The 26,709-nt window shown below is 59.7% G+C and overlaps 3 protein-coding genes across 6 annotated transcripts in view; 1 reads left to right on the top strand and 2 right to left on the bottom strand.

Annotated features, from left to right (window-relative positions):
• Positions 1 to 492: 492 nt before the first annotated feature.
• Positions 493 to 23,199, bottom strand: LOC133342124 (glutamate receptor ionotropic, kainate 5-like). Its single transcript, XM_061551071.1, is given in 21 exon segments — positions 493 to 2,006; positions 3,111 to 3,235; positions 3,780 to 3,908; positions 4,522 to 4,747; positions 5,751 to 5,916; positions 7,895 to 8,068; positions 8,547 to 8,656; positions 9,264 to 9,377; positions 10,434 to 10,637; positions 11,184 to 11,291; positions 11,712 to 11,723; positions 11,725 to 11,817; positions 12,371 to 12,523; positions 12,759 to 12,923; positions 13,722 to 13,775; positions 14,035 to 14,213; positions 15,060 to 15,225; positions 15,714 to 15,811; positions 17,607 to 17,765; positions 17,961 to 18,108; positions 22,835 to 23,199. Coding segments are annotated over 21 exon segments (2,934 nt in total). The 5' UTR covers positions 22,856 to 23,199; the 3' UTR covers positions 493 to 1,676.
• LOC133341952 (uncharacterized) lies at positions 23,186 to 25,766 on the top strand. The gene is made up of 3 exons (XM_061550793.1): positions 23,186 to 23,637; positions 25,397 to 25,501; positions 25,673 to 25,766. The coding sequence occupies exons 1-3, from the start codon at positions 23,234 to 23,236 to the stop codon at positions 25,764 to 25,766; spliced, it is 603 nt and encodes a 200-aa protein (XP_061406777.1). The 5' UTR covers positions 23,186 to 23,233.
• TTC12 (tetratricopeptide repeat domain 12) overlaps positions 25,644 to 26,709 on the bottom strand; it is a 187,655-nt gene continuing 186,589 nt past the window's right edge. Inside the window, exon 22 of one of the 4 annotated variants that reach the window (XM_061551075.1) lies at positions 25,644 to 25,888. In XM_061551075.1, the coding sequence (XP_061407059.1) occupies positions 25,816 to 25,888 (73 nt within the window). In that variant the 3' untranslated portion in view covers positions 25,644 to 25,815. The remainder of the gene's footprint in view (positions 25,889 to 26,709) is intronic. The other 3 variants (XM_061551074.1, XM_061551078.1, XM_061551076.1) reach the window with 3 other exon arrangements.

The following is a 26,709-nucleotide window of genomic DNA, read 5'->3' on the forward strand; positions in this document are numbered from 1 at the left end:
GGTGGTTGGGGCCGTGGTTGTGGTGGTTGGGGCCGTGGTTGTGGTGGTTGGGGCCTTGGTTGTGGTGGTTGGGGTCTTGGTTGTGGTGGTTGGGGCCTTGGTTGTGGTGGTTGGGGCCGTGGTTGTGGTGGTTGGGGCCGTGGTTGTGGTGGTTGGGGCCGTGGTTGTGGTGGTTGGGGCCTTGGTTGTGGTGGTTGGGGCCGTGGTTGTGGTGGTTGGGGCCGTGGTTGTGGTGGTTGGGGCCTTGGTTGTGGTGGTTGGGGCCGTGGTTGTGGTGGTTGGGGCCGTGGTTGTGGTGGTTGGGGCCGTGGTTGCTGTGATTGTTGGTGGTGGAGGCTGCGACATCCTCTTCTATCTTCACGGCGGCGACTCAGGAGCCGTCCGGTGTCGCTTGGTGGTGTCGCACGACGCACAGAGGCTCCACCAATCAACCTCCACCTCCGCCACACTCCTCTTATCATCGCTCACGCACTCTTCACGAGCTACATGATCTGTAAATTGACCTCTTTATTTGGGAAAATGTTAGTGATGTGGAGACAAGAGAAAACAAAACCGTGACATCGCCGTTCCCCGGGGGGTTGGGGAGATTAGGCATCGCCGCCTTCCCGTGATGCACCGCGAATGCCCCGTGATGCACCGCGAATGCCCCGTGATGAAATGCACCTGCGCGTCGTGAGGGGGCGTCACAGGTGTGGAGAGCCATGGAGAGGCTGGGGGCACATGGGGGATGAACGCTGGGGGTCGGGTGGTGGAGGGCAGCGCGGGTGGGGGGGGGGGTGACGATGGTGACATCGCCGCCTCACGATACTTGACATCCCAGACCGATGACTAATGCGTACATGAAAAAAACAACAACCCTACTCTGAGCAGATTTAGCACGTGGTACAAGGCAGCTCCGTCGGTCACCGCGCGACTCCAACGCCGCGTCGCCGCCCTGAAGTCTCGGGGAACGACCGGGCGTCACCGGCTCCCGTGCGGGAGCCACAGTCACCGTGGGGGTCACATCCGGTGCCGCTGCTGGACAAGGAGGGGGTAAGGGGGGTTGCGGGGAGGGGCGAGGGAGGGGGCCGCCAAATTTAAAAGCGGAACGCCGCCGTCGTGACCATCGGCGCACCGCGGCCCGGCGGCAGCGTCGCCCGCTTCGACCTCCTCCCGTCTCGGCGGCACGGGGAGCATCTCCGTGACGGAGCGGGCGGCTCCGCTTGAGAGCCGCGTGAGCTCTGCCACGGCAGCCCCCGGCCCCCCCCCCCCCCGCGCCGCTGGTCGGGTTCCGCGTGGTGCCGGACGTGTCGGCCGGAGCGCCGTTGCGCGACGGCGCGAGCGAGTCCCTGCGTTGCGCCGCGCGTCCAAGGCACGCGCCGCACATGCGCGCGTGCACGTTCCGCGTGGCCAGTCGGAGCACGCGGTCGGCGCGGCCGCGACGTCCTGGCCGGACTCCACTGGCGTTGGCGGCCACTCGTGGGCAGGAGGAGGAGGAGCCGTTCAGCCTCGATCGACGTCGCGCGGAGCCGGCGGTCGGCCGGCGCTTTCGGGATGCCGGCGCCGGATCTCCTCGCGGCGGCGGCGACGGCGGCGCCCTGACCTGTCCGGATGGCCCCCCCGTCACGCCGTGCGGCCTCCCCGCCCGCGTCTCTCGTTCCCTCTCTCCCTTTCTCTCCGCTGCTCGCGCCGGGCCGTCAGAGCGACGACTGCTCCGTGTCGCGGTGGAGAGCGTCCGGCGCCGCCCGCGCCGCCAGCAGCCTCAGCCGGTACTGCTTCCGGCACTCGCGGCACGAGTGCATGTGCGTGCAGGCCGGCGAGGGGGGCTCCGCGAGGCCGCCCCCCGCCACCAGCTTGCCGTTGGCGAGCTTGAGGTGGAGGCCCGAGGCGTCGGGGGCGTGCGGCCCGCGCGGCGGCAGTGGCGGCGCGCGGCCGGGCCTCCGTCGGGGCTGGCGTCTCCGCCGGGACGTCTCCTGACACGAGACAGCACGGCGCAGCTCGCTCACCATCTCCTGGCAAACAGACACCTGCGCACGCCGCGCCGCACACACCACCGCCACCACGCACACCGCCGCCACCACCGGCACCGCACACCACCACACGCAGAGCACGACAGGCATCCCGCACTCGCTCCTCCACCTCCAAACAAAACTCGCGACGCCGCGGCGGGATTCGTACGACGCATGCCGGGGTCGTCGCGGGTCAACTCAAGGCGGGGGAGACGCGGGGGCAGGAGAATGGCCTCCCTTGCCTTTGGCCAAAGAACATTGGCGAGCAACCGCAGATTAACGCGCGCAAAGCCCAGCACCGCCCGATAATAAAAGACGGCGTGTGTCGTCGACCGAGTACGGGAAGAAGCGCCCCGTGCGCCTAGCGGAGTGACCGAGCGTGGTTCAAACATCCCGCCCTCCCGTGCCCAATTGTCATGCCGTGGCTGACGCTTTGTGGGCCGAGTGGACGTGCGCCCCGTCCTGCGAGCAGCCGGCGCGGGGCTCTGCGAAGCGCTCGGGTGGACTCTGTGGGGGCCCCCAGTGTGAGACGGCATCGATTGATTACTTTAACCGCCCCTTACCCTCTGGTGGTTTAACCCCCCCCACCACCCCTCCACTGCAACCAGCTTGGGTGGTCATAGCTGTAACAAGGTGGGAGTTAACAAAAATACAGGCCATCACTAAACTGAACACAGTTAAATCTTGACTTAAAGCTTTCGTGACTGCAGGAATTAATATTCTTTACGAATAAGAAAACTGAACACAGTTGTAAGAAACCTTGGGCAGACACAGCTAACCCTATTGACTACGCTGACTCTGTGTTTAGCCGGGGTGGGGGGGTGGGGAGGTGGGGGGCGGGAGTCAAATTGCTGTGATAGCATCTCTACCCCAGGGTCCCATTCCAGGCAGGGGGATGGTGTGCGGGTGGCTGTGGCGGTGATGGTGGCGGTGGTGGCGGTGGTGGTGGTAGTAGTAGTGGTGGTGGCAGTGGCGGTGGTGGCAGTGGTGGTGGCGGTGGTGGTAGTGGTGGTGGTAGTGGTAGTAGTAGTGGTGGTGGTAGGGGTGGTGGTAGTGGTAATAGTGGTGGTGGTGGTAGGGGTGGTGGCGGTGGTAGTGGTGGTGGTGGCCATGGAGCCCTACCTCATCTGATTCGGAGGCCGTTTTTCGCGAGTTCCAGATAAACTCGAGAACAGCGATGAACACGGCCATTATGAGGCCACAGAACAGAACCACGAAGATGCCGCCAATGTTTTCCAGACCCAGGCCTGTGCGGCACACAGAAGACAACATCGTTACCACGTGCGGTCAAAACCGGCTTCTGAAGGGCGCGTGAGTTGACGGTGTCGGCCCAGTTACCAACAACAACAACACAGATACACGTGACGACAATATCGGTTTGACCGCCACGTGACGAACTTCTCTCTCACACGCAGAGCGGGTGGGAAGGCGCTGCCCTCTACTCCGTGTGGACCAGAGAGGTCACTCGAAGAAGCGGTCTCGGAGGCCACTCTGCGATATCCACTTCCGCGGGCCGTTCACGAACAGGACGGGCTCCACTGCTCCTCTGCCGGATTTTTCGTCTCGTGAAGATGCGACGCCGATTGCGCAACCGGCATTAAAGTGGGGGCACTTTATTTATTTATTTTAAACATTACCACCTTGCCCTCTCGCGGGGGGCTTGGGTCCCACGGCAGCAATGCAACTGGCCGGAGCTTCCACGCAGAGTGGATGTTGCACGACTCTGTGTGACCCACCACCCCACCACCACCCCCACCATGGCCCCCACGCCGTCCCCGTGTCCCCACGTACCTTTGGCGCGGTGATCTTCCTCCTTGGGGCAGCTGCCCCCCTCCCACCACTTGCGCTTCAGGATCTCGATGCGATTGTTCTCCTGCAGCTGGAGGATCGCGAGTGTGATGTCATCACGGAAGGGGGAACCTGCGGGCACGCGTCACGCAGCACACTCAACATCGCCCCCCCCTCTCCACTCCCACACCCCCCCCTCTCTCCACTCCCACAATCCCCCTCGTTATCGTTAATCATTGATAATAAATAATATTGATCGAATTCACTCATTGGCTAACCTGATCGGATGTAGCTACGCCACTACCCACCCGCCTCCCCAAAGATAAAGACGCCACGTGCAACCTTTACAGACTGTTGGGGCAAGTGCTGTTAGCGAGCACCTATTAAGCCCGGAACGGCACACAAAGGCGGGAGGGTGCCCAGGACCACGCCCGGCCGCCTTTGTCTCCCCAGCGACGATGTTTGCACACCGCACCAGCTACTCATTTTATGCCGAGTTGACCTAGGGGAGGCCCAGGAACCGGTTCAGACGACTATGGTCACAGCTGTTGGTGGCCGTGAGCCGAAATCAAACTCGGGTCGCCGGTTTCGTGGCACAGCGAAGCGCCACCGCTCCTCGCTCAGCCGCCCGAGCCCGCCGGGCACAGGCAGCGTGAGAGCCACGGCGGCGGTGGTGGCGTCATACCGAGCATCATACCGAGCGGCATACCGAGCAGCATACCGAGCGGCATACCGAGCAGCATACCGAGCGGCATGCCGATGCCGTAGCCCTTGGTGTCGAGCAGGCCGCCGATCTGCGTGAGGTTGCAGTTGCGCTGCCGGTGGTACTCGTTCATGGTGGACTCGAGCAGGAAGGCGTAGTTGGCGTTGAGCACGCGGGCAATGCCCTCCTCGGTGCTCTTCACAAACACGCTCGGCTGCTTAGACAGCATGAAGTTCCACATGCGCTGGTAGGTTTGGTAGCGCGAGTTCTGCAGGGGGGTGGGAGGCGAGCGGCGGCGGTTGAGGTGGCGGGGGGGGGGCTCCCGGCTGCTGGCAGAGGCGGCGGGGGGGCGGCGCTCCCCGCGGCTTTGACCCCCGGGCGGGCACGCCGCTCGCCTCCCCCCTCGCCACCTTCCGGCCTCGCCGCCGAGAATGAGAGGCCACGCAGCCACCCGCAGCACAGCACGCCGCCCCGAGCAGCCACACCGACCTCTCGCCACCCAGGCACACACCTCACCAATACAAGGACCCCCCCCCCTCCAATAACACCCCGTAAGTGCTGTTAGCGAGCACCTATTGAGGCCGGCAAGGAAACACGAGCGGGTGGTGTGGAAGCACCACGCCAGGCCGCCTTTGCCTCCTCAGTGCTGATGTTCACACAACGCACCTGATGCTCATTTAAGGCTGAGTCGACCTAGGGGTTTAAGTGAGAAGCCAAAGCGAGCTTGTGGGTTGTTTGATTCAAGAACGCATTTGCACAGTTGAGTGTCTTACCGTTTTCCCAAATCGGAATTGCATGGCTCAGAATTGTTCCAGATTATAACCCAGTTGCACCAAATCAACCCTTCATGGAGTGATGGTCACTGGGTTTACATTCATAACTCAGCCAGTCACTTTATTTCCGGTAAGGCTCAACGTCTCCCACTAACTCTCACCACCTCTCACCATGCCCCACAATCACCGCCTCTCACCATCTCTCACCGTCTCCCACAAGATCCAGCGATCTGTCAACATCTCTCGCCACATCTCCATATCCCACAATCTTTCACAATCCCCCCGCCATGTACCCCCAAGCTCCCACAAGCTCCCACAAGCTCCCATAATCTCCCACCATCTTCCGACATCTCCCACCATCCACCAGCATCTCTCGCGAACTTTTCAACAACATTTCCCAGAATCACCCAAACATCGGCCACAAACTCCCACCATCTCTCATCATCAATCATCACCACACCCCCCTCCCTCCCCCGCCCCCCCCGCGCCATAACAGACCTGAAAGAAGGTCATGGTGGAGCCGGCCTGTAAGGTGCCATACTCGATGTTAGTTTGGTCAGCGAGGTCTTCGGCTGACTCGATGGGCACTTCCATTCTCTGAACGGTAAGGAAAGCAGCCAGATTCGCTGTGTAAGACGAGATGATGATCAAGGTGAATGCCCACCTTGATAAGAACATAAATTTTCAGGCAACCTTGGCGGGGAGAGAGGGCAAGTCTTCAAAACACACTCTAGAGAAAAGAAGACATCTGCAACATCTGACAGCCGTTAGTACCCTCCAACAGCCCCCCCCCCCAATTCCCCACCTATCTACCCCTACCCCCCACCCCGACCACACAGGGCTGCACACGTGACCGTCTGGCTGGTGAGTGATGCGCCGTGTCATGTGACTGATGCGCCGTGCCACGTGACTAATGCCCCGTGCCACGTATTTGATGCACTGAATCAGTCGACCTGCTTTGCCTTTTCATCGGCTGCGAAAACGCTGTGTGGCAACCACCTGATCTGTCGCTCCATACAAAGTCAAGCCCTCCCTTCTCTATGCTTGTGAAACGTACAGCCCTTTACAGGAACATCTGTGCTGATTTTCAACATTCAGGCGAGACTGCCCACGATCCATTCTGGGTTTAACCCTATTGGATTGTGTGAGGACCTCACAGATCCTTGAACGATCTCGACACTTTCACATCGGCGAGCTCCTACGGCAGGCGAGGTTGCGTTGGCTGGGTCATGTAGTCCGCATGCCGAACCACCACATGCCCAAGCAGCTCTGCTTGACTGGATCGAGGGTGCTAAACGGGCGTGGCGCGGGCTAGAGAAGAGATCGGCTGCTGCGGTACAGGAGGATATGGAGCTGAGCCGATGACTGGTACCAGCAGTGTCAAGATCGGCCTCTATGGAGGAGGCTCGTGAAGGACGCTCCTGGGCAGTTGGAGGCAGTAGCCCTCCAGTAACAACGGAAGGCAGAGGAGCGACGCTCACAACAACGAGCAGAGCCTGGACGGCTAAAACGCAGCAAGGTGGTACAGTGCAGAGCACAGGTGGTGCATCTACCAGTCATCTCAGCAATTCAACTCGTTTAACATGGGTCCGTCCCGTCACCTCCTGCCAGAAAACCTTCTACACTTCACGTGGCCTCAAGGTGCACCTAGGCGCCATGGTGACGTCGGCGTGTGAGAGTGAGCGCGGGTGGACGTGGGGTGTGTGTGTGTCCGTCTCCAGCGGGGCTTGTCAGATGAGCGCGTGTGGTGGTGACGACGGGACACGCATGCAGCCCTGTTAGGCCAACCAATCAATGCCACGTAGCCCATGCACACACGCACCCACGCACACGCGCAAAGACGAAGATCCCCCATACAGCCTTTAGCAGACTGTTCTGGCAAGTGCTGTTAGCGATCACTGATCGAGGCTGAAATGGCACACGCGGGGGTGGGTGGCCAACACCACGCCCGGCCATCGTTGTGTCCCAATACCACACCAGGTACTCATTTGAGGCTGAGTCTACCTAGGGGAGGCCCAGGACCGGTTCAGATACTCGTCACTGGTGTTGGCCGTGAGCGGGAAGTGCTAACCACTGCGCCACCGCTCCTCCCCACCCTGACACACACACGCCCCTCAAACACATTGCTAGACTAAGTATGGACATTTAAACGTTTCATTTTTATATCTAAACAATGAATCACCGATTGTCGTAATTAATCATGTGAACTACATCGAAATTCATGAAGCAATTACAGCGAGCAGTTCACGAGGAGGCGTGAGTGTGAGCGGCGCTCGTGTCGGGGGCGATGGTGTGTGCTGCGTGCAGCAGCAGTAGGAGGGAGCAGTGTGTAGAGTGCAGCAGTGGGACGTAGCGGGGTGCAGCAGCAGCAGCAGGAGGGAGCGGGGTGCACGTGGCGCGGGAGTGGGGGCGGAGCGGGACACCTCGGGCTGCACGCTTCATGCTGGGTACGATTTCACGTGCAGGGCTTTAAGAACCGGTTCAGATCATCGCTGTGACTGCTGTTGGTGGTGGCTATGAGCGGGAGTCGAACTCGGGACGGGGGGGGGGTCTCTGCCAGGTCCGTAGCGCAGCGCGTGGATCTTTGTGGATGAGCGTGCGCGTGCGTGCGCGTGCGCGTGTAGCTAGGAGGGGACACGTACCAGACGCCGCTGACGCAGCGGGTGGAGAGCGCACGGGGCATGATCTCGGAGCCCTGCTGCATGAAGCCCCCCACGGGGAACCAGAGGCTGTTCCCCAGCGTGTACTGGTTGACGGCGAGCTCCGTGCGGCCCCGCAGGCACGGGTACGGGTTGTACCACTCGTACGGCGATAGCCTGGGGGGTGAGGGGGGGGGCACAAGCGCTGAGATCGTGTGCCGCGTGTCTGTGTGCGTGCCTTGCGGTGTGTGTGTGTGCTGCTGCTGCTGCGTGTGCCGTGCCGGCCTTCACAGGTGCTCGCTAGCAGCTCTTTCTCCAACAGTCTGTTAAGGCTATACGGAGGATCTTTGTCTTTGTGTGTCTATAGATATCGGTAATGTCGTAGGTTAGCGCGCTGCGTTACGAACCTGGCTACCCGAGTTCGATTCCCGCTCGCGGCCAACACCAGTGACGATAATTAACCGAACCGGTCCTGGGCCTTCCCGCTAGCCTCAAATGAGTACCTGCTGCGATGTGTAAACATCGCCACTGGGGAGACAAAGGCGGTCCGGCGTGGTGGTGGCGGCCACCCACTCCCCTCGGGGGCGGGGGGGGTATTTGTGTGTGTTGTGTCGCGCGCGCGAGCGACGAGGTGTGGAGTGAGGAGGTGATGGACCTGGCGACGAGGAAGAGAATGCAGGAGACGGCGAGGTACGCGAGCAGCATGAACAACCACACGGCCGGGGAGAAGGGGTCCAGGAAGGAGAAGTAGCCGGGCTTGCGGCCCTACACACAACCACAGCAGTAGCAGCAGCCGCAGCAGCAGCAGCAGACGCACAGCCACGTGTGAACGCGACAGCAGACACACATCTGCGCTATGAATCCAATGAGCCGGGTTCGATTCCCGCTCACGGCCAACATCGGTGACGAATATCTGAACCGGTCCTGGGCCTCCAATAGGTCGACTCAGCCTCAAATGAGTACCTAGTGCGGTGTGTAAACATCGATCACTAGGGAGACAAATGCGGCCGGGCGTGGTGCTGGTCACCGACCCCTTCGTGTGCCGTGCCGGCCTTCGTAGGTGCGCGCTAACAGCACTTGCCCCAATATTCAAAGGAAGGCTATAGGAGGGGATCTTTGTCTTTGCATGTACGTTCGTGCGTGTGTCCATGTGTGTGTGTCTGTGCGTGCACATGCGTGTGTGTATCTTTCTGTGTGTGTGTGTGCGCCCGTGCGTGTGTGTCTTTCTGTGTGTGTGCCTTTCTGTCTGTGTCTGTCTGTGTGTGTGTCTTGTGTGTGTCTATGTCTGTGTCTGTGTGTGTCTGTGTGTGTGTGTGTGTGTCTGTGTGTGTCTGTGTGTGTGCGCGCGTGCGTGTGCCAGTGAGCGCCCCACCAAGTGCACGCGGTACAGGATGCTGATGCCGAGCGTCATGAAGGGTTTGGAGAAGTCGATGACTTTCTCGCGCTCCGCCGTGATGGTGAACGACGCCACCGCCAGGTCCGCCTTCTGCGAGCGCCATGCACAACGACGACGATCAGTCAGCACTCAGTGGCAGTGACGCCACCACGGCGCTTGTGCCAGGCTTGGTGCACTTTGAGGTCACGTGAGGTGTGGAAGGCTCGCTGACAGGTTAGGGGCAGACCCAGGTGCCATGGGTTGACTGACTCAGATGACTGGCAAATGCACGTTCATCACCTGTGCCCCCTACTGTGCCAACTCGCTGTGCTTTAGCCACCCGGCACTCCGCTCGTTGTGAGCGTCGCTGCTCCGACCTCCATTATCGTTGGAGGGCGACTGCCCCTAACTGCCCAGTAGCGTCCTGCACGAGCCTCCTCTATAGAGGCCGATCTTAAACACCGTTGGTACCGCTCATCGGCAAGTCCATTCAGCCCCACATCCTCCTGTACCACGTCACTCCATCTCTTCTCGAGCCCGTGCCGTGCCCGTGTATCCCCTCTTCTGTCCGGCCAGACAGAAACTGCTTGGGTAGCACGTGGTACACACCGTCAAGCCCTTATCAGTGCCCTACCTTATTACAGACGAATTCAGACCTTATTGGTCACCCCGTGCCCTTAGACATCTCAGCGTTCATCCTACGGAGTCCCATTACAAGGGGGAAACAAAAACGCGTAGACAACAAAAAATTGCCCGGATTGAAACGGCAGTACGCCGTATGGACCTGAAAAACTCAATTTCCCTGCACAAGAATACGGGGTGAACCGTCTGGGTTGACAGCGAGGGTGACGGCTGGAGACACACACACGCACAAACACACGCACGAACACACACACACGCAAAAACACACACACACGCACAAACAACACATGCACAACACACACACGCAAAAACACACACACAGGCACAACACACACACAGGCACAACACACATACAGGCACAACACACACACGCACAACACACACACACACAAACACACACACACGCACAACACACACAAACACACACGCACAACACACAAACACACACACGCACAAACACACACGCACAACACACACACACGCACAACACACACACACACACGCACAACACACGCACATGCTCACCCTCTGGATGAGCTCCCCCACCATGCCCGTCCACGTGCCGTTGGGCTCCGGCGCCCCGTAGATGCCATCGTCCACCAGCTTGATGCGGTAGTTGAACTTGAGGATGTCGGCGATCTCGGCGAGGAGGTCCACGCAGAAGCCCTCGTACTGCGCGTTCCCCTCCACCTCCTTGTAGTTGGGCCGCAGCATCATGTACGGGTTCTCCTGCACGCGCACGTGCCCAGCCACCGGGCGCGCAACCCGCTTTCAGATGCGCTTCTGCGGCCGTCTGGAACGTTCTTCGTTCCAATAATCGGAGGCCACCACTGGAGCTCTGCACTTTAAAATCTCGATTAAAAACTCTTTTCTTGAGAACTGATTTTCGTGTTTCGTTTGTCGTCCTTCTGCCGCACCTCCGATTAGCGCGGGTTGGCTACGTACGGTGCAAAATAAGTTCAACATACATACAATCCATATTTTCCCACCGGGCACACCCGAGCCGTGCCAGCACGGTTCTTGTGGACAAAACAGCTTTATAGCTCATTAGATTCCTCCAGCATAAATACAGATTATGATTCTGGTTCAGGCTGGGTTGTTTGTTTTCCCACTGGCTGTTTGGTGTGCCGTGCCGGAAACCGAACGAACCGTGACGCGCCGGCCTTCACGAGAAGACGCCGGAGTCTGGCTTGGGGCCAAACCAGGGCCAGGCGCGGAGCGCGACGTGACCACGTGTGCGTGACGTCAGTCCGTAGATGGTGGCGGTGACCTCACCTGGATGGTGGTGACCGTCAGCGTGCGGTTCGCTAGGCTCTCGGAGGGGTTCGCCGTGGGGAAGGTGATGTCCATCATGAGGCCCCGGTTCGAGTGCCACTTCCCGATCTGCGGGGGGGGGCGTGGGGAGGCGGAGGTGGCAGTGTTCGTGGGAAATATTTATTTATTTATTACAATATTTCACCTGGAAAACTCCAATTAACATGCATATGGCAAACACGTAATGACACATACACTCGTATACGAAGCCAAAGATCCGCATCATCTCCATCCCTTCTCTAGCCCGTGCCGTGCCCATGTAGCCCCCTCTTCTATCCGGCCAAACGGAAGCTGCTTGGGCAGCACGCGGTGGCTGGGCATGCGGGCAACATGACCCAGCCAACGCAGACTCGCCTGCCAGAGGAGCTCACTGAGGCTGGTGAGCCAGGCGAGGCAGGCGAGGTAGGTGAGCCATGTGAGGCAGGTAAGTATGGTGAGCCAGGTATATCAGGTGAGCAAGGTGAGCCAGGTTTGTGATGCAGGTCTCACCTGCTTGAAGCCAGTCTCTTTTCAGCTGCAGAACGCGCAGGCTGTAGTTGGTTCGCTGTCCACGGCTGTTAAACTCAACACGGCCCGTCAGCCCGTCGTACTCCACCTGTGGGACGCGGGGCACAGGGACACGGAGGACACCGAGGTGAGAAGAGATTGACACAGAGACATGAAGGCACATAGGACGCGGAATCGCACAAGGCAGAGAACCGGGTGGAGATGCGGGAACGTGGAGACACGGAGAACACAAACGCCGAAGGCATCGGTGCCATGTGTGAGAGAGAGATGGGATGGGGACATGGGGACGCAGGGAGACAGGCAGCCGGTGGGACACTAGGGCAGGGGGCTACTCGAGGGCACCTTTTACCGGCGCTTTTCTCGAGGGGCCCGGGGGGGGGGGGGGGGCGGTCAAGGCCACAGGTTAGGCTCGCCACCTGTGCAGGTTTGATCCGGGACAGCCCAGGAACTGCCGTCTGTGTTTGGGTGGCGGCAGTGGGAGTCGATTGGAACCGAGGTCTGGTAGCGGTGCTGAGTCGAGCTCTGTCGCGGTCAGGGTACGGGCGAGGGAAGGGGTGGAGCTCGTGGTACGGGTAGGGGCAGGGTAGGGGTGAGGTGGGGGTGGGGGTAGGGCGGGGCTAGGGGCGGGGCTGGTGGCTCACGGTGCGCATGTAGTTCATGAGGCTGGTGCCGTGGTTCCAGATGTGCGGCGAGCTACAGGACAGCGTCTTCACCGACACCACTTGGCTGCGGTTGAGCTCCCGCACGGCGTTCACCACCACGTGCACCGCGTCGAACATCAGCCCCGCCGTCAACTGAGACGCGCGGGCGGGCACAGAGGCAAAGACAAAGATCCCCCGTGTAGCTTTAAACAGGCTGGTAAAGCAAGTGCTGTTAGCGAGCGTCTATTAACGCCGGGGTGACATACGAAGGACACGGGAGCAACCTCCCACCACGTCTCCCTCCTCCACGCGACGCCGTGGGTCATGGCCACGTGGGATCCAACGATGCCGGGGCCACGGCTCTGTGTCCCCATCTCCCGTGTCTCACCTCGGGCCCTGGGAAGGGCCGTCTTCTCCGGCAGGTCTCCCTGCTCGACATGTTGAGACTGCGCACGAACTCGGGGTAGAAGGGGTGAGCCTCGTTGTAGAGCGAGAAGCCCAGGATGCTGGGGCCGTCCGCTCGAAGGCCCTCCAGCTGCACCACGGGGAAATCCTGCCCAGGAAACATGCGGGGTGACCTCCAGCCACGCGGGGTGACCTCCAGACACACAAGGTGACCTCCAGACACACGGGGTGACCTCCAGACACACGGGTGACCTCCTGACACACGAGTGACCTCCAGACACGCAGGGTGACCTCCAGACACGTGGAGTGACCTTCAGACACACACAGTGACCTCCAGACACACAAGGTGACCTCCAGACACGCGGGGTGACCTTCAGACACACGGGTGACCTCCAAGACACACGAGTGACCTCCAGACACACAAGGTGACCTCCAGACACACGGGGTGACCTCCAGACACACGGGTGACCTCCAGACACACGAGTGACCTCCAGACACACAAGGTGACCTCCAGACACGTGGGGTGACCTTCAGACACACACAGTGACCTCCAGACACACAAGGTGACCTCCAGACACGCGGGGTGACCTTCAGACACGCGGGGTGACCTTCAGACACGCGGGGTGACCTTCAGACACGCGGGGTGACCTTCAAACACGCGGGGTGACCTTCAAACACGCGGGGTGACCTCCAAACACGCGGGGTGACGAGGGTGGCCTTAAGGAAGATTGGGTGACCACATGGCACGCGGTGAGGCATGGGTGGGTGGAGGGCGTGGGACGATTGTCGAGGAGATGCTGAGAAGGAGGCCCCCAGTTCAACGATGGCCAACCAGGGCGGGTGAGCGTGGTGAGCGTGGTGAGCGTGGTGAGCGTGGTGAGCGTGGTGAGCGTGGTGAGCGTGGTGAGCGTGGTGAGCGAGGCTCGGAGTGGGCGGTGGTGCTCACCAGTGTGGTGAGGATGTAGCGGTAGTACGCAGACAGCATGCCCAGCTCGGACGCCTGTCCGTCACACACAAACATGCAGACAAAGGCAAAGGTACCCCAATTGCCTTAACAGATCGCTGGGGCAAGTTCTGCTAGCAGGCACCTATATGAAGGATGGAACGGTGCATGAGGCTGTGTGTGCGGAGCGTATGGTGAACACAGTGAGTGCGGTGAGTGAATGCGGTGAGTGCGTGCAGTGAGTGAGGTGCGGTGGGAGTGCGGTGTGGTGGGTGCGGTGTGGTGAGTGCGGTGAGAGTGGTGCCCGCGTGCGTACCCGCTTGAGCACGGTAAGGGCAGTGGGCGCGCGAGCGTCCAGGATGATGGTGCTAATCTTGTCGTCGCGGATCTCCTTGAGTAGCGGCGTCGGGTCCTGGTCCTCTGCGAGCATCCGCACGGTGAACGCGTCGCGTGCGATCAGGAACTTCCGCACCAGCTCCTCCAACCGCATGAGACCTGTGCGGCAACCACGCACAACCACGGTCAATAACGACCACGCACAACCACGGTCACTTGCGACCACACGCAACCACGGTCACTTGCGACCACGGGTAACCAGGATCACATGCAGCCACACAGCATGCGGTTATAGTGCTTGTTGTGGTGAGCAGCGGGTGGTCAGTGGCGATCAAGGTGAGGAATAACATTGGTAAGCACTGTGCATTGTGGGCAACAAGCGTGGCGAGAATGGTGAGTGAGGTGGGAATGGTGAGTGAGGTGGGAATGGTGAGTGAGGTGGGAATGGTGAGTGAGGTGGGAATGGTGAGTGAGGTGAGAATGGTGAGTGAGGTGAGAATGGTGAGTGAGGTGGGAATGGTGAGTGAGGTGAGAATGGTGAGTGAGGTGGGAATGGTGAGTGAGGTGGGAATGGTGAGTGAGGTGGGAATGGTGAGTGAGGTGAGAATGGTGAGTGAGGTGGGAATGGTGAGTGAGGTGGGAATGGTGAGTGAGGTGAGAATGGTGAGTGAGGTGAGAATGGTGAGTGAGGTGAGAATGGTGAGTGAGGTGAGAATGGTGAGTGAGGTGAGAATGGTGAGTGAGGTGAGAATGGTGAGTGAGGTGAGAATGGTGAGTGAGGTGAGAATGGTGAGTGAGGTGAGAATGGTGAGTGAGGTGAGAATGGTGAGTGAGGTGGGAATGCGGTAAGAATGGCGAGTGTGGCGAGTGTTTGGTAAATGTTTTGGTGAGCGTGGTCAGTGTCTGGCGAGTGTGCCCTTGGGGAGTGTTTGGCAAGTGCGGTGAGTGGCGAGCGTTTGGTGAGCACGGTGAGCGTGTGGCGAGTGTCTTGCGGCACGCGCGCACAGTCGGGCTTGACGCAGAGCAGGCTGACGGTGGAGGCATTGAAGAATCCGATGAGGCTGCCGATGGCGTTGCTCACGTCCTCGTAGCTGGGGTAGAGGTTGACCGAGGCGAAGCGCTGGTACAGCAGCTTGGGCGTCTCCTCCGCCCCAACCTTCACGTGTGGAACCTGCGTGCGGAGCCACGGAGAACACAGAGAACAGAGAGAGAGACACAGGGATGTCCCACGGTTTTTCCACTCCCACAAACCGAGCCACGCAAGGGCCACGACGGGGTCGTGCCAGGCCAGACCGACGCTGCTCGGAAGGCGTCGCGGTTGTTTTTCCACTGGGGGAACCGAACCTGCGCCGTGCTAAGTGACGCACCGCGTACCGCCTGACGTCACACGCGGTGAATGGATAGTTAGCCCTGGCCCTGCTTGGCCCCGATCCAGATTCAGATGTGGTGGGTGTGTTGATTGTGGTGGTTATTGTGATTGTTGTAGTTGTGGTGGCTGTGGTGGCGTAGTTGTGGTGGCTTTAGTGATCACTTGGATATTAAAGTTGGAGTCAAGCAGCCATGTAAATAGTCTGCGCCCCATCCAAACGTTGGGGGGTGGGGGCGCGGGCACTGCCCCTGCGTTCAGAGCGACGTCACGTGATGAGGTGCGGCCCTCACCTCTTTCTCACCGCACACGTGACTGATGACGGAGGAGGAGGCCGGGCTGGAGGAGGGGCCCAGCACGGCCACCACGCCCTTCTCCATCACCTGACACACTGCCCAGAGACACACACAGAGACCCATAGAGATACACAGAGACCCACAGAGACCCATAGAGATACATAGAGACACATAGAGACCCATAGAGATACATAGAGACACACAGAGACCCATAGAGATACATAGAGATACACAGAGACCCATAGAGATACATAGAGACACACAGAGACCCATAGATATACTTAGAGACACACAGAGATACACAGAGACCCATAGAGATACTTAGAGATACACCAAGCCCTTGTCCATCACCTGGCACACTGCCCATAGAGACGCACACAGAGACCCATAGATATACATAGAGATACACAGAGACCCATAGAGATACATAGAGACACACAGAGACCCATGGAGATACATTGAGACACACAGAGACCCATAGAGATACATAAAGACGCATAAAGTATTTAGAGATACATAGAGATACACAGAGAGATGCATAGAGACACACAAAGACACACAGAGACCCATAGAAATACATAGAGATACACCACGCCGTTTATCACCTGACGCACTGCTCATGGAGATATACATAGATACTTAGAGATACGCGTGAAGATACATATAAAGGTATATAAAAACCTCCTGGTTACACCAGCCCACAGGGGATTATTGTGTCCGTCCGTCCGTCGTGCAGGGAGGGGCTGGGTGGGGAGGGAGGGGCTGGGTGGGGAGGGGAGGGTGGGGTGGGGCTGGGTGGGGGGTGGGGAGGGGTGGGGCTGGGTGGGGAGGGGCTGGCCACCCCGTGGTGCCCTTATACAAATCAACGTTTAACCTACTCACGCCGGCTTGTGCCCGCCCTCACAGTCGGGCATATTTTCGGAATGCACCACGCCGCCGTTGACCCTGGCCATTGACCGAGCAACCCGACGTTCCTACCAGCTCCCTCCGCAGGAACGTGTTTACACATGCAGATGCATAGCATGTGAAGGAATGACTGTGATAAGTACATTTATGGACGATTAATAAATGAACGAGTGATTGAATGATGGTGAGCGGGCACGTGGTGAATGATCAACGCAATGAGCAATGATGAGATGATTGGGAAATTAATTTATATATCGTAGAGTGAATGAATCACACAATGATGAGTGAATAATGCGTTCACAATGATATCCTGATTTGGGGCAGTTCAGCGCATCATCCCTCCGGGGTCAATTAAAAGCGGTTCCACTTCGTCGAAAAATTCCTTGTGGATAGACTCGTCCTCGCCATAGGAACGTGGAATGTACACCACTGGGTCTGTAGAGTTGAGAACAGGAGATTATCACCGACGCCTCGAGGCTCATTAAGATCATTAAATGACTTTGACTTTGTGAGCAATTACCAATTAGGCTGAATGAGCGAGTAATGAGCGCGTGACATATGAATGATGAATGACTGAGTGCCATTAAATAACCCCGAGCCACGCGGGCGGTTCTGCATCTCCCACCAGCCAGGCGCGGCCTCGTGGTGAGCGCGCAATGTCAGCAGCAGCTTTAGTTCAGAGCGAGCAAGTTCGTCACGACCGCTCCCTGCATCGCACGGCTCCACTACAGAGCCCCCCCCCCCCCCCATCGGCCCCGAGCTCTCGCAACGAGAACCTCGCTCGAGCCAAGCGCCGCCTTGCACGGCGAGTCGATTGCAGCTGTGACGACGGCGCTGTTCGTTGCTGCCCGCTCGGCGTGTTGGGCCCTGCGCTCAGCAGAGGTGTGTCTGTCGTCACGGTAACCCCGCGCCGTCGCCACGGTTACCCCGTCCCCCGTGCCGTCGCCACGGTTACCCCATCCCCCGCGCCGTCGCCACGGTTACCCATCTCCGTGGCCTCGTAGTCGTTGTCGTGCAGCAGCTCGTGGACGTCCACGTCGACGCGAGCGCGCGGGAGCCCCTCGGAGCCCACGTGCTCCTTGGCGAGCGCCAGGGCGAGCTTCTCGCCGCGGCCGCACGCCGGAGTGTCGTCCAGCAGCGCGGCTGGGGGGCGGATGGGGGGCACGGGGAGGGTCGGTGAGGCGGGGATGGTGAGGCGGGGATGGTGAGGCACTACTGACCCATGGGCTGGGATGGGGAGTGAGGGATGGTGAGGCACTACTCACCCATGGGCAGGGATGGTGAGGCTGGGATGGTGAGTGAAGGATGGTGAAGTGGGGATGGTGAGGCACTACTCACCCATGGGCAGGGAGGTGAGCACAGGGGCGCTCCCCGGCACCATGAGCAGCAGCAGCAGCAGGAGGAGCGGCGGCCACGGGAGGCGCGGGGACGACGCGGGGCATCGCGGTGCCCTGACGGGGGTCGCGCAGCTGGGATCCTGGGGCGCCTGCGGGGGGGGGGGAGGCGGGGGGGCGGGGGGGAGAGGCGCTGATTTCAATTCCAGGCCAGGGCTCATGAATAATGGTATTGGTGAAGGTGATGATGGTGAAGGTGAGTGTATGGTGGTGATGATGGTGGTGATGGTGAAGATGACGGTAGTGGTGATGGTGAAGGTGAGCGTGGTGGTGAGTGTGGTGATATTGGTGAAAGTGAGTGTGGTGGTGATGATGGTGGTGGTGATGGTGAAGGTGAGCGTGGTAGTGATGATGGTTGTAGTGATGATGGTGAAGGTGAGTGCAGTGGTGATGATGCTGAGGGTGAGTGTAGAGGTGATGATGATGGTGGTGATGATGGTTGTAGTGATGACGGTGGTCGTGATGGTGGTGATGATGATGGTGAAGGTGAGCGTGGTGGTGATGATGGTGGTGATAATGGTTGTAGTGGTGATGATGCTGAGGGTGAGTGTAGAGGTGATGATGATGATGGTGGTGATAATGGTTGTCGTGATGACGGTGGATGGTGATGGCTGGGCAAGGTGACCTCGTGATGAGGCGCCATCGCGACCGCGAGAGTCCCGAGCAGGAAGACGAGGCCGCGAGTCTCCCCGCTATCGACGAGACTAATCACGCATCGAGTCACAGGCGGACACACACGGATACACACACACACAGATACATACACACGGATACACACACACGGATACACACACACGGATACACACACACGGATACACACACACGGATACACACACACGGATACACACACACGGATACATACACAGGTGCACACGCACGCACACACAAATACATACACACGGATACACACACAAATACATACACACAAATACATACACACGGATACACACACAGGTGCACACGCACGCACACACAAATACATACACACAAATACATGCACACGGATACACACGCTTGCACAATGAGATATACAACCAGGTACATAGAGATATACTATACACACGTTCAATGCAAAGCCATGGACACATACATTCCATACACGTACACACACTCCCTGCACGTACACACACTCCCTGCACGTACACACACTCCCTGCACGTACACACACTCCCTGCACGTACACACACTCCCTGCACGTACACCACTCCCTGCACGTACACCACTCCCTACACGTACACCACTCCCTACACGTACACCACTCACTACACGTACACACACTCACTACACGTACACACACTCACTACACGTACACACACTCACTACACCTACAGACACTCACTAAACGTACACCACTCCCTACACGTACACACACTCACTACACGTACACATACTCACTCACTACATGTACATATACATAGACACCCAGAGTCGCATACCGACACAAAGACAACGGCCTAGGGGAGAGGCCCAGGACCGGTTGAGATGATTGCCAACTGGTGTTGGCCGTGAGCATCTGGGGGAAGAGCTTTATAGCTCATCGGATTCCTCCAGCATACATTCAATATCCTGACTATGTGCGGGAATCGAACTCGGGAAGCCTGGCTGCTCATAGCGCAGCGCGCTAACTACATCGCCACCGCTCCCCCATCTCGCTCCGCACAGACAAAGACGCACGCGCGGGCCGATGACACCGCTGCGTCTGACGCGCTTCGCTCCTCTGGCTGCCACCCGGGCCGCACTCTCGTCCACCGGACACCATCATCATCATCTCCTTGACTATATTCGCTCCCCGCGGCACGGTGTCCGCTCGCTCTCGTACACAGAGAGAGGGGAGCACGACTCGGAGGCGCGGGGAGGAGGAACCACAGACGAGCCGGAAGCCAGCAGCAGGAGCAGCCACGCGGCGCCGGCGATACACCACAATTTCCCGAGCTCTGCGGCCCTCTATGTATGACCGTGTTATCGGCATATTTAATGTTTGTACGTGGAAGGAAAACGGAAGCACCCGGACAAAACCCACGCACGCGAGGGGGAAACACTCTATCCCACCCAGAGAGAAGAGTGGAGGCGACTTGACGTCGCCGTCTCGTGGCGAGTCGGGGTAATGGTTCCTCCCCGACGCCCGCGGGGAAGGGAGATTCACAATGTTCGTGCGGTGATCCACCAAGCCCTCGCGAACTCCGCAGTGCTGGGGGGGTGCAGGCCACGTGAGCTGGGCAGCGTCCCAGGCTGAATTCGCAGCCGCTGTGTCGCCCACTCTCTGCGACTTTGCACGCGCGGTTGCCAGGGGACAACTCGAGCGATGGGCGTGCGCGTGTGATGGTGGGTTTGACTGACTGTGACTGTGTGTGTGTGACTGTGACTGTGTGTGTGTGACTGTGTGTGTGTGACTGTGTGTGTGTGACTGTGTGTGTGTGACTGTGTGTGTGTGGGTGACTATCTGTGTGTGTGTGGGTGACTGTGTGTGTGTGACTGTGTGTGTGTGGGTGACTATCTGTGTGTGTGTGGGTGACTCTGTGTGTGTGTGTGACTATCTGTGTGTGTGTGTGTGTGCCTATCTGTGTGTGTGTGTGACTATCTGTGACTGTGTGTGTGACTATCTGTGACTGTGTGTGTGACTATCTGTGACTGTGTGTGTGACTGTGTGTGTGACTGTGTGTGACTATCTGTGTGTGTGTGTGTGACTGTGTGTGTGTGACTGCGCTACAAATCTGGCGATCAGGGTTCGATTCCCGCTCACGGCCAACACCAGTGACGATTATCTGAACCGGTCTTGGGCCTCCCCTAGGTCGACTCAGCCTCAAATGAGTAGCTGGTGCGATGTGTGAACATCGCCACTGGGGAGACAAAGGCGGCCGGGCGTGGTGCTGGGCACCCACCCCCTCGTGTGCCGTGCTGGCCTTCATAGGTGCTCGCTAACAGTACTCGCCCCAACAGTCTGTTCAGGTTTTGATTTAAAGCTTTCGTGACAGCAGGGATTCATATTCTTGGATCTTTCGGTAAAGTCACGTAGAAGGGAAATAATAAAATAATAATAATAAACAATTAAATTTTCACGACGTTTCGGCCACAACACAAGCAGCCGTCCTCAGGACGGCCGTCCTCAGGACGGCTGCTTGTGCAGCGTCTTTCCGACAGCCCTGTTCTTCACCTGAGGACGGCTGCTTGTGTTGTGATCGAAACGTCGTGAGAATTTTATTGTTTTATTTTTATTATTTTATTATTTCCCTTCTACGTGACTTTGCCGAAAGATCCAAAAATAAGTCTGTTCAGGCTAAACAGGGGATCTTTGTCTTTATCTGTGTGTGACTGTGTGTGTGGGAGACTGTGTGTGTGTGAGACTGTGTGACTGTGTGTGTGTGTGACTGTGTGTGTGTGATTGTGTGATTGTGGCTCTGCGATGATTGAATGGGGAGCGACGGTGTAGCGGTTAGCGTTCCGCTACGCTACGAACCCGGCGACCCGAGTTCGAGTCTTGGGGCGTGAGACTCGCGGCCTGGTGCGGAGACAAAGGCGGCCGGGCGTGGTGCCGCCCCCCCCCCCACCCCCCTCGTCTGGCGTCCCGGCCTTCGCAGGTGTTCGCTCACAGCACTTGCCCCGACAGTTTGTGGAGCCAGCACCACCCTCGGCCTCCTTTGTTTTCCCCCCGACGCCGATGCTGACACCCCGTACAAGGCGCGACTCATTGAAGACCCTGAGACGGCTCGGACGACACTCACAACACTGGTGTCAAGGCGCCGAGTGCGGAGCGCGGTGCGCTAACCACTGCGCACCACGCACACACACAAAGGCAAAGATGCCGCCAATAGCCTATACAGACTGTTGGGGCAAGTGCTGCGAAGGCCGACACGGCACATGAGGGGGTCGGTGGCCAACACCACGCCCGGCGGTTTTGTCTCCGCCCCAAGTACTCATTTGACGCTGAGTCGACCTAGAGGCTGCCCAGAACCAGTTTAAATAATCGTCACAGGTGTTGGCCGTGAGCGTGAATTGCAATCGGGTCGCCGGGTCCATAGGGCGCTAACCGATACGCCGCCGCTCCCCACACATACATACGTATAAACACACGCATGTACACACATGCACACGCAGGTACACGCATGTAGACGCATGTACACACATGTACACGCATGTACACGGAGACAAGGACACCCCCGTGTCGTCTACATATCCTGGTGGAGCAACTGCTGTTAGCGAGCCATCGATCCCGCCACGAACGAAGGGGTGGTGAGGCCAACGACAAGCCCGGCCGTCTTTGTCTTCCGAGTGCTGATATGTACACACCCCCACCTTGCACTCACCACGCACACACACACGTACCAATACCTCACCATTACAACTCACCAGAGCTCACCACCAAACCTCATCAGACCTCACCACCAAACCTCACCGGACAAAACCAGGCACCAGCAGACATCACGAGATATCACCAAACTCACCAGACCTCGCCAGACCTCGCTGTCAAACATCGCCAAACTACGCCAAACCTCGCCAGACAGCACCGCCGATCTCACCAGACATCACCAACCTCACCGGACATCACCAAATCTCACCAAACATCACCAACCTCACCGGACATCACCAAATCTCACCAAACATCACCAACCTCACCGGACATCACCAAATCTCACCAGACATCACCAACACCCCACCAACAGCTCACCGCCGAGAACTCACCAGCCTTCACCGCCAACCCAGCTCAAGCCTCTCGGCGAGCCGAGCCCCCCCCCCCCCTGCGACGAGTCTCGATACAAGGGGGGTAACCGGACCCCCTTGGAGCCGGACCCCGTTAGGCTGGACCCCCCCCCTAGTGTTTACCTCCAGCAGTGGAGTCGCCATGGCACCGCGCGGTGTGAGGACGATCCGGTCCCGCGTCCCGGGGGCTCACATCCCCGCGCGGCGATGGATGCTCGCCTCCCGCGCTGGGGGCGATGTGCGGGGGGGGGGGGGGTTGGGGGGGGGGCACGAGGCGAGTCCCGGCTCGCTCCGAGGGCGCCAACCGGGCGGGGATCAGCGACCGGAGCGGCGCGGGGAGTGGCCGCGTGGATCACATCCCGTCGCCTCGGGGGGACAGCGCTGCCGGGAGAGCTGCGAGATGGTGCAGCGGGGGGGAGGGGGGGGGGGTAAGTAGAGGGGGAGAGGGTCGACTATCAGGGGATCTTTGATGGATCCGGCGGCGGGGACTCCTGGAGGTCGCCGGGGCGCAGGGAGCGGGTGATGGGGGTCTGCGTGGCGCCGGGTTCGCGCGAGGGATCAGCGCAGGCGGTGGAGCGGCGGTGGCGGCAGCACCGCGATGCGCGCACGGGGGGGGGGGGGGGTGAGCCCGAACGGGAGCGACCCCGCCCGCGCGCCGTAGAGGAGCCCGGACAACCGCGGTCGGAGCCCGAGACCCTCGGTGGAGCCAGGAGAGCCGGGATTGGAGCCAGGAGAGCCGGGATTGGAGCCAGGAGAGCCGCGGGTGGAGCCAGGAGAGCCGCGGTCGAGGCGCGCACTGCGGCGGGATGCGCAGGGACCGACGAGGTCGCCGCTCAATCCCAGCGGCGCGGGGAGGCGGCGGCGGGCAGAGCGAGCGCGGCGCTGCGCCTGGCCAAGCCGCGGCGCTTCCACTGCGGGCTCATTGGGTATGGGCGGCGCGGCGCGCGGCGGCACCGCCACCACCACCACCACCCCGCCCATGCGCTCCCTCCCTCCCTCCCCCCTCCCACCCCGCTCCCTCCTCTCTCCTCCATTCTCGACTCCTATACCCCCCTCCCTCCACCCCTCCCTCCACCATCACCTCTCTGCTTCCCTCCCTCCCCTCCGTTCTCGACTCCAACCTCCCTCCCTCCCCCACCACCGACTCCTCTACTGCCCTCCCTCTTCTCCCACCCATCCTCGCTCGTCTCCCACACTTTCACTCCTCTCGTCCATCCTTCGCCTCCATGCCTCCGTTCACTCCGCCCCCGCATCCCCTCCACTCCATCTGTAACCTCCGCCCCAACCCCACGCCGTCTCCATCTCTCGCCTCCCCCCCCCCGACCCACCTTCCCCCCGAGTCGGCCCGCTCCTCGCTTCTCATGGCGCGGGGCGAGCGGCCAGCAGCCGTCTCTCTCGGGGGGTGCCGCGCCTCTTGTTTGGCTGTGCGCGTAATGCGGAGCGGTGGCCCGGGGGGGACGCGCTGAGCTACGAACCTCGACGAGCCGAGTTCGATTCCCGCTCGCGGCCGGCATCGGTGGCGTATTACGGAATTGGTCCTCCCCCCCCCTCCCCTCCCCTAGGACAACGAGTTTACGGTGCGGGGTGTATAAAACATCAGCACCGGGGAGACAAAGGCGGCCGGGCGTGGTTCTTGCCACACGACCCTCTCGTGTGCCGTACCGGCCTTCAAAAGGTAGCTTGCTAACGGCACTTGCCCCAACAGTCCGCTAAATGCCACCACGGGGATCATTGTTTTTGTATTGTGGGTGTTCGTGTGTTGTGTCAGAAGAGCGGTAGCGCGCTTTGTTAGCGCACGTTGCTGCGAAGCCGGCGACCAAAGTTCATTTTTTACTCACGGCCACCATCAGTGACGAATATCTGAACCGGGGCAGGGCCTAGCCTCCTCTAAGTCGACTCAGCCTTAAATTAGTACCTGGCTCGGCGTGTAAACCTCACAAGGGAGACGAAGGCAGGCGGGCAGGCGTGGTGTTGGCAAAGCCACACGTTCGTGCGCAGTTCCGGCCTGTCTCGGTGCTCGCTAACAGCACTGCGCGATGAACCAGGCGACTCGAGTTCGATTCCCGCTCACGGCCAATAACAGTGACGAGTATTTGAACCGGCTGTGTGCCTCACCTTGGTCGACTCAGCCTTAAATGAGTATCTGGTGCAGTGTGTGTAAACATGATCACTGGGGAGACAAAGGCGGCCGGGCGTGGTTCTGGTCACCCATCCCCTTGTGTGCCGTGCCGACCCTTCATAGCTGTTCACGAACAGCACTTGCCCCAACAGTCTGCCACATGCTGTACGGGGGATCTTTGTCTGTGTGTGTGCGGCTGTTACGCGCGTTGTCGGGGCGCGCGATGGATCTCTGCAGATGCAGCTCGGTGAAGGTCGCACAGCGCTGAGACTGAGATCCCCTCAACCCCCCCCCCCCCCGGGGAGCGGTGGGGTAGCGGTTAGCGCGCTGCGCTACAAACCTGGCGACCCGGGTTCGATTCCCGCTCACGGCCAACATCAGTGATGATTATCTGAACCGGTCCTGGGCCTCCCCTAGGTCGACTCAGCCTCAAATGAGTACCGGGTGCGATGTGTAAACATCGCCTTCATAGGTGCTCGCTAACAGCACTTGCCCCTAAAGTCTGTTAAGGCTATACGGGGGATTTTTGTCTTTGCCCCCCCCCCCCCACACACAAACACACACAGGGCGCGTGGAGGTTTTCAAGTGTGCGCAGAGTTCGGGGATGCATGCACGGGGCAAGCTCCTGGGACCGGCTCTGAGCAAGAGAAGCCGTCCGAAAAGGAGGGAAGGTGGGGGTGGGACCCGGGGGGGGGGGGGGGGGACCGGGAGGGGGGACCCGGTGTGAGACCCGGTGTGGGGCTGCTAAGGTTGGGACCCCAGAAGCGACACGGCCGGTGGCATCGCGCACGGGGGGACAACACTCGACTCAGTCGCGCATTCATCCGAGCCGCCTTTATTAGCATCGACAAGATTCCGGCAACGGCAGCAGCAGCTCGCCACGGGCCGCGCCGGGAAGGTGAAGCGGCGGCGGCGCTCACAGTGGCGTGGAAGTAGTCACACGCGGGTGGTGAAGTGGGAGGTGGGGGTACAGGAGGAGGCGGCTTCAGTCCAGGAGCTGCGCGCAGTCTCGGAGCAGCTCCATGCCGTGCTCGCGTCGCCGCAGCCTCCGCGCGAGCCTGCACAGAGAACGCGGCGCGGAGTTTATTTCGCTCTCCGCAAATCGCTGCCCGCTTGTTGCAACCAATTCCCGTGCTCTGATTGTCGCGATCGCCCCTCTTTGTTTCTGGCGCTTCGGGGATGTACCCCTACTGCTCACTGCAATGGGAGGCGCGAGAGATGTATACACGGAAGAATACGCCACGGTGATGATGATGATTCTGATTAACGCGGCGATGGTTTCGCCATGAACAGCGCGCTCCGAAATGTCACGCACAGCTCTGTCGCGAAACAGACGCGAGCCGTCGCGACAAATCACCGCCACACATTCGTGAAGGACGCTACTGGGCAGTTGGAGCCAGTCGCCCTCCATTCAGAGTGTCGGGCGAATAAAACGCAGTGGTGCATCTGCCGGTCATGTCAGTCAACCCACGGCACCGGGGTCTGTCCCGTGACCTCCTGTCAGCGAGCCTTCGACACTTCACGTGGCCTTAAAGGGCACCTGGGCTGGCACAACCGCCGTGGTGACGCCATTGCCACTTCGTGGCCAACGGCGGTTGTTGTTGGGGCAGCCAGGGGGTGGAGTGTGGCGGTGATTTGTCGCGACGGCTCGCGTCTGTTTCGCGACAGAGCTGTGCGTGACATTTCGGAGCGCGCTGTTCATGGCGAAACCATCGCCGCGTTAATCAGAATCATCATCATCACCGTGGCGTATTCTTCCGTGTATACATCTCTCGCGCCTCCCATTGCACAGAGGCCGATCTTGACACTGCTGGTACCAGTCATCGGCGCAGCCAACACGCAGCCAACACGCAGCCAACACGCAGCCAACACGCAGCCA

This window comes from Lethenteron reissneri, chromosome 13, assembly GCF_015708825.2.
Source record: "Lethenteron reissneri isolate LAM-NWPU_2019-01 chromosome 13, ASM1570882v1, whole genome shotgun sequence".
Lineage (NCBI taxonomy): Eukaryota > Metazoa > Chordata > Hyperoartia > Petromyzontiformes > Petromyzontidae > Lethenteron > Lethenteron reissneri.